The sequence below is a fragment of the Glycine soja genome, chromosome 10 (assembly GCF_004193775.1).
Source record: "Glycine soja cultivar W05 chromosome 10, ASM419377v2, whole genome shotgun sequence".
NCBI lineage: Eukaryota > Viridiplantae > Streptophyta > Magnoliopsida > Fabales > Fabaceae > Glycine > Glycine soja.
In genome coordinates this window covers 37108333-37116474 of record NC_041011.1, presented here as the reverse complement: position 1 = coordinate 37116474, position 8142 = coordinate 37108333, and the positions used below count along the sequence as shown (strand labels likewise).

General features: G+C 27.2%; 1 protein-coding gene across 1 annotated transcript; it reads right to left on the bottom strand.

Moving 5' to 3' along the window:
* Positions 1–3842: 3842 nt before the first annotated feature.
* Positions 3843–5592, bottom strand: LOC114370832 (transcription factor MYB82-like). The gene is made up of 3 exons (XM_028328223.1): positions 5338–5592; positions 4663–4792; positions 3843–4567 (listed from the first exon to the last, which is right to left on the bottom strand). The coding sequence occupies exons 1-3, from the start codon at positions 5495–5497 to the stop codon at positions 4060–4062; spliced, it is 798 nt and encodes a 265-aa protein (XP_028184024.1). The 5' UTR covers positions 5498–5592; the 3' UTR covers positions 3843–4059.
* Positions 5593–8142: the final 2550 nt, after the last annotated feature.

The window sequence follows — 8142 nt, the reverse complement described above, 5'->3', positions numbered from 1 at the left end:
ATAAAAATTACAGGATCGTGCGATCAATCAATTTAACGCATGATTTTGATAACATTGCTTTCAATCTCTACATCTAAGATCAAGTTTAATACATGTTATCTATATAAAAAAAAAGTAGGAAAAAAATGAAAGTTTGTTATGACATCAAACTTGGTTATTATTTTATCAGCAACAAACAAACTCCTTATAAAACTTAATCCAATATAATATTTCTTAAAAAAACATAATAGTCAACGTACAATAAAGTCGTCTTGTTGCGCTCTTTTATTTTTCCGGTGAATATCTTGTTGTGCACTTTAGTATTGCTACAAACAAAAGCAGATTCCTCGTTTCCCACTCGCACTCAAACTTTAGTTTAGCTCTTGAGAAAAGTAAGCTTGAAATTGAGATTCACTCAACGAAACAAACTATATGCGGTACAACAATACAAATGCATTAGCAATAATTCGGAACATACATTTAGAGTGCATTAAGCTCTAGAGAAAATTAAACCTAAAATTGAGAGTTGAGTCTCAGTATATGCTCGATCGGTGAATAGAAGAAAACGGAAACAATAATAAAATGTTAATGATAACTGAAACAGAGAGAGAAATAATATATTATTGGAATAAGAATACATAGAAAAGACTAAAATGCTTGTTGTTGTAGCATTTAGCTAAAGTTTTATATATAGAATAAAATTCACCAATCTAATGGCCAACGGTTTAAAACTCAAAAATAGTATTAATATCAATTAATAGTTATAAATAATATTGAATTTAAAAACAGTTTCATTCTTAACTTTAATATAATTAAATACTAATTTAATATGATTAAATACATTAAATCTGATTAGGTAACAAATTATTTAGTGTAATTTTGGTCTCATATATCAAATGTAAAATCTTATTTTATATATATATATATATATATATATATATATATATATATATATATATATATATATATATATATATATATTAAAATATGTAGCTCTAATTATGAATTATTTGTTCCATCAAAAAAATAAGTTATGGATTATTTGAAATTTAATTATATAATTAATAAATCATTTATAAAAATATTTTCATATACTTATCATCAGTAATAATAAAAAAATATTACTTGGTAAAAAACAATAAAATATTATTTTAATTATAAAATTCTTATTTTTAATCATTATTGTTCATGAAAATAATTTCAGTTTACTCTCTCTATATATAGAGAGATAAATAGATATAGACATAGAAAATCTATAGATATGTGTATTTTATTAATAAATGAAATTTAATTTACTCTATATTTTAAAACTTTTTTTTTAATTTAATAATTTTATTTTATTAGTTTTATCTATTCCTATTTAATAAATATACAAAAGATAACAATTATAACAATAGTAAATCATTAGTTTACAAATTAATAATCCTCCATTAATGTTAGATAAACAAATCAACGACTAATGTGAAATTAAAGTTTTGAGCGTTCAACCATGTTACAATAAAAGTTACCAATTGAATTAGATCAATCACTATTGAGAAAGTAAAAATTTGGTCAACGATTCTCAAAGATTTAAGTAAAGTTTACATGCATATAGTATATAGATAGATAGATATTATTTATATAAATAACAATTTATTTCGTAAAATATTAATTACAATATATAAAATAAAATATTTACAATTTATCCACATACTTATAAAATCATTACTTCTAATAATCCAAATTATTATAATATATAAATTATTTCTTTTAACAAATTATTTCTCCAATGATAAATTTTAAATTACTATAATGCTATATTAGAGTGAATTAAATCAACGTCTAGTGTGAATCTGATGACTCTAATGAAATTTACATATATCAATAATTATTGTGAAATTAAAATTTCTAATTAACGGATCATCTCTCTCTATATATATATGAACCGTAAAACAGGAATGCGAATTGGATTTCGCAATCTCATTGAACGCCGAACGGGGGCAGTACTCAACCGGGGGAAAAGTGCAAGTGTTTCACGTTCAGGTTGCCTGAGGAAAAGCAAATGTATCTATTTTTGAATGGTGAGTTTATATATCTTAATTGTTTTGTTTAATAATCATATTCTTTTTTGGCCAACAAGCTAAGTCATTCATTTTATGTTGGGTTGGGGTGAGAATTAATATGCCTAAGTCTTGTTTGGGTAAGTTTATGTAGAAAAAATTTTAAAAGAAAAAAAACGAGTTCAAATATTTTTAATTTATATATAAGTTAATTTATAGAAAATTTCTCGTCTAATTATATAAGAGAACTTGGTCAATTATTAGAAATACCTAAACGAAAATTATTGTTTTTAAAATACAGAGACTCATACTATGTTTAACAGTAAAATTAATCGACCTGGTCTAATTAGGATTTTACTAAGTGAGAATTTATTAACCGGGAAAGTGGGGAGGGTTTGTATTCCTTCTTAAATAAATGTCAGATTCAGAAAACCATCATTGAATAAAAGTAATTAAAATATAGTTATCAAAGAATATTGGAATCCATGATACTTCAGCTGATAAGTTCAGAGCATAATAAACACGTCGTACATATGATTTGTGAAATTAAACAAAGATATTGTACGTGTGAGATATGTGACGTTTCAAGAATCTAGTTCTGTCTTAGTTCAAGCCTAAATTCACTTGATTAATTTGAAACAATGTAAAAAGAAATAAGAAAGCATTTGTATTACTATGTGTGTGGATTAAACAAACAAAGAATATGACGACAAAGATGTATTGAGTTGTACTAACACGAAAAGTGTCCCATAATCTATGCTTAAAGGGATTTCTTTATGCTCTAATGTCATGCTTTGATTTTAAATTCATATCTTTCCCATCCAAATCAAACAACGGGTACTTCGTTAGTTCTTTATAAGTGCTTTACGGAATTTGAGTATAATTTTTTTATATCATTTGGTTGGACTTTGTTTAATTTCAGACAAATGTAAGAAAAGCAAAAAATGCTGAGAATCATTGTTAAGATTGTGGCAATGTGTTAGAGATGAAATATAAAATTACTCCTGTCTTCCCTTAGCATGATAAGTTTTTATCCCAAATGGTTTGACATATCATTAATTAGAACCTTTGTGATCGAATGATTTACAAATCTGTCACTTTTTTGTTTGGTATTCTTTTAATAAAAAGAATAAATTTTAGATCCTCCTCCCATGTTTTTTAACAAAAAGTTGAATTTCGACATATGATAGGTGCACCTATTCAGAATTCTTAGAAAATCAAGTTTACCTGGCTTGCTTGAATAATGTACACGATTTGTTGTCAAATTTGATTTTTGTTAATAAAAAAAATTCTTTTGATAGAAGTGTTAAAAATACATTTAAAATTTTTTATTAAATAAGATGTAACCCTCATATTATTTTTAAGATATAGAGAGAAGATTTATTAAAAATGTTAACATTTAAATATATTTTTAGTTCTTATATTTAAGTGTTTTTTTTTTGTTTTTTGTCTTTATAAAAATATTTTTTTAATTTTAGTCTTTGTAAATTATGTTTATTTTATTTTTAGTCCTTAAGATATTTTATTTGAATAGTGAAAAAATATTATCTAAAATGTTATAAAAACTAAAAATAAATTAAATATAATTTGTAAAGACTAATTTTTTTTACAAAGATGAAAAATAAAAAAAATCATTAAGTTACGAAGACTACTAAAAATGTATTTAAGAAAAAACTTAATATAAAATTATTCATGTGGGGTTACTTGACAGCTCAATTAAACTTTTGGGATAAATGCAAAGGGATAGTCCCGTTTTTCAATTTCTTATTTCTTCCTGTTTCTTTATTATTTTTCCAAGATATCCAAAACAATGACCAAAGCAAAAAAGCAAAATTCAATTTAGTTTATATAAGCAAAAATGAGACTTTATTGACAGGTTACAAAGTATTTTTCCTTCATATAACATCATTTACTACCTCTAGTACACACTTTATGCAATAATAACTAATCCAAACTTCAAAGCTCCTGGCTTTTGGAGTCTTATGATGACAGTATGACTTAGATTAGCTACCTAGGACTACTTTGCTTAACCAAAAAAACATTAACAGAAGGGAGCAACTAAATTGTATAGACCAACTTTGCTTGCTGCACTAGCTACACTGAAATTGCCATGAACATCATCTATGTTCCACAGACCATCCCACAAAACTTCTTCTGCAGAGGTCTCTGGTGCAGAAGAAGCAGAAGAGTTGTCATTGAGCATAGAGTACAAGTATCCTTGCTCTTCTGTGGTGTTTTGGTGCATGTTGATCATTTCTTGTCTTGATTGAGATATATAAGGTGTTCTATGGATGTTGTCCTCAAGCATGGCCATGATGCCTTTCATGTCAAAGTTGAATTGCATTTGTTGTTGTTGTGCCTGATGCTGCTGCTGCAACTGTTCTTGTTGTTGTTGTTGCTGGTGAAATTGCTGCTTCCTCATGAGTCTATTTCTAGCCTTCTCTGCTGCATCAGAGGGACTTTTTGCCTTTTTCTTGAAATGAGTCCTCCAATAATTTTTTATCTCATTGTCAGTTCTCCCTGGCAAGCTCCTTGCAATTGTTGACCACCTGAAGTTTATGGTTTAGCAATCAAGGCCTTGGAATATGTATGTTGCCATTTATGGAAACATGCAAGTTCAAGAGAATGAGAAAATAAATTTTACCTGTTTCCCCACCTTGCATGCAACTCTAGAATTATGCTCTCTTCTTGTGGTGTTATCTGTCCCCTCTTGAGATCAGGTCTCAGATAATTCACCCATCTCAATCTGCAGCTCTTCCCATTTCTTTTCAATCCTGTTAATGGACAACAACAATAATACATAATTAATCACTTTGATACATAATCACTTTACCATAAAACTAATCACAATAATACATATAATCACTTAATATTAAGAAAATAATATGATTAATATAGGAAGAAAAAAGCCATAAAGGAAAGAGTGAAAGACCCGCCAGGTCATGAGAAATTGTTATATGGTCTGAGATTATAATGGTTCTAATTAATCTCCATGTGATACCTAATTGAGTTTTATTATCTCTTTCTTGTGAATTGAAAAATTCAATTACGTATCACGAAAAGATTGACTGAGACCATACATACATATCAGATCATAGTATAATTTTTTTAAATAAAAAACTTAAGCTACACATGAATTAATGTAGCCACCATGAAGAGTTGAAGTTGAAAACAATTTCACTTGTTTTTTCTTCTTTTATAGTTAGATAGTAACTTATTTATGTGAAATCCAATCATTCATACATACATATATATATATATATATATATATATATATATATTAACAAAGAAAACAGTGAAAAAATTTGGTGATTGTTACCTGCAAGCCTAGCAACAGAGTTCCATCTGCCTTCACCATGCAACCTAACATACTCAACAAGCAACCTGTCCTCTTCAGCAGTCCAAGGTCCCTTCCTCCATACCTCCTCCTCTAAGACACCTCTACCCACATGGCCAGCCATAACTTCCCCCCAATACATGGAATAAGGCTTCAAGTTTTGTGCTTGAATAAAATATTTTCTTCCAATTTCTGGGACACTGATTTTAGTCTAGTGTTTAATTTGTTGCATATTTTGGGTCTAGTGTTGCATATTTATACCTGCAGTTTTGCCCCCCCACTTGATTCTATCGGTCAATCAAAGGTCACTTTCTTAACATCTTATGATCTCTATCCATTTCACTGTTTAAGGTACTACGGGTAACACTTTTTTAAGAATATATATAAATAAATAAACCAAAGGGACTAAGTGACACTAAAAATGTTGCATGCTTGTCCGTCAAGTGTGAATTGACCAAAATACCTTTACCCTCTGTATATTATTTACATTTGGTTAATTGTGCCCTTGTGATTGTCTCGCACTTAGCAAAATCCACTTTCTTCCCAGGAAAATTTTGTGCCAATGAAGGGATTAGAAGATTGAGAGATCAATCAATAATGGAATAACATGCTACTTTTACAAAAGGGCATATATTTGGAAATTCAATAATGTGTTATGCTATTAGGTGACATGACTAAAGTTCTAAAATAAAATAGATTATATTTATTTAGGTTGATACCAAAATGAGACAAGAGAAAGAAAACTGTGGTTGCCTGAGGACACCTGTAAATTAGGGCATTCCACCTGGACACAAAACTACAAGAGGCATAATCCAAAGGACGACACATAAAATATAGTGGAGGGGATTTTTTAAAACTAAAAATTACAAGAGGACTAATGGTCTTTCCCCAGCTAGCTGTTGGATTTGCTTACTTCTCAAGGAGACTATAATCTCTAAAATTTCATTAAATTATAATATTGTTGGATACCATTTTGAGTATTGTGTGATCTTTAAATATTAAGGCTATCATGCCTTGGACGTCATCTAAGGTGACAGGTGTTGTCTTGTGATCAATGATCATATTTATGGAAAGATGGTGCTGGTGGAATGCTGGAGCCTAGACGCTTGAAGTCTTTCATGCTATGATAAACAATTAATTAATTAATTAATATAAATCCAAGATCTGTCATGCAGTGACAAGAGAGTGTTAACCTTTTTTTTTCTTTTTCTTGTTATATAATAAACAATCAATTTATTAAGTGTTTGTTTTCCTATCTGCTGCAAGATGTGTGTTTTATTATGTAGTTTGTGAAATTAAAAAGTTTTCTGTGTTTTGTCTTTCTTCTTTTTATGGCACTGATCTGTTATTTTTATTGTTGTTGCAATCCTTTTAACCTTTTTTTGTCACGTTTACAAAAGAAATCCCCTAAAAAATCCTAAGTGCCTATTATAATATATACTATGCGTCTATGCCTTAAGGTAAGATAATATGTTCTGTTAAAATAAAGAGGTAAGGTAATGTTTCAAAAGTGAAATTGGATCTTCTGCTGTTTCTGTTTATAAGGGTAACTGCATGATAATGTGTAATTTCTAACTCAATGAGTCATATTTATTGAGTTGTGCTTTTATTTTATTTTTCTGTTATAAAATAAATTATTTTTCATTGTTGAGATTTTTGCAAAATTCTTAAAGAGTTACGCCTCAAAATATCTTTTTCTAGCAACACTCTCACTATATTTTCTATTCAACACTTTTTTTATCAACTAAAATTTATTAAAAATCATCAAATTTAATAGGTCTCACTCTTTATTTAATTAATTTTTTTACTTATTTAAAAGTAAGACTCACTAAATATAATAATTTTAATAAAGAATACATTAGAAATAGTGTCAAAAGACTCACTAACATTCTTCATACCTCAAATATATGATAAAATAAAAATAGAGAAAATTAAGATTCAAGAGGTAGGCATGCATTAACAACAGTAGTTGCTTAAAAGTAGAGATAAACGTGATTATGAAATTTTTTTTATCACTACGTTATTGATATAAAATATTTATTGACTTAAAAAAAATATCTCTATTGAGAAATTGAGTTACATATCTTTAAAAAACTTTATCTATCAATTATATATTTTTTTTCTCCTAACTGATCAAGGGATAAATGTGATTATGAGATTATTTACATTTGTATTAAATTAAGTTTTTTTAATATACATTTTCAACAAATAATATATATGTATTTTTTAACTTAATTTTAAATTGGTTATGCAATTTTATAATTGAAATTTTAAGTTAATTTTAAAATTTAATTCAAAATATAATTTCTAAAATTTACTTTCCAACTTCAATTAACTTTCCATTTAATTTTGTCAAGGATAAACTAATTTTCCTTGCAGAACTATAGAAGCTCACGAATGATACTCTCTGTAAATTAACTCAAGGAGAAGGGCGATGAGGATTATTATTTATTAGTTTTTCTTAATGAAATACTATATAGTATAGATATACACTTGTGAACTCTAAATGTAACTCCGAGAGTAAAATCTCGATTAAAATCAAGGTTAAAGTGTAATTTTGATCTTTTTAATTTTTTAAATTTATAATTTTGGTTTTTTTTATTTTTAATTGTAATATTTGATTTTTTTAATTTTATAAATTTGTAATTTTAGTCTGCATGATAAATTATTAATAAATAATTGTGATTATTAGAGATATTAAATTAATTATAAATTAAATAAAATATATCTGTGGAGTCATCTATAATAATGGAGATAGAAGAGGTATTTACGGATAAGAGGAGAAGC

Coding starts and splice junctions, on each gene's coding strand:
- LOC114370832 (XM_028328223.1), bottom strand. CDS start 5,497: ATGTATTGGGGGGAAGTTATGGCTGGCCATGTGGGTAGAGGTGTCTTA. Junction 4,793..5,337: donor CTCTGTTGCTAGGCTTGCAG/GTAACAATCACC, acceptor GTCCATTAACAG/GATTGAAAAGAAATGGGAAG. Junction 4,568..4,662: donor CATGCAAGGTGGGGAAACAG/GTAAAATTTATT, acceptor CATAAACTTCAG/GTGGTCAACAATTGCAAGGA.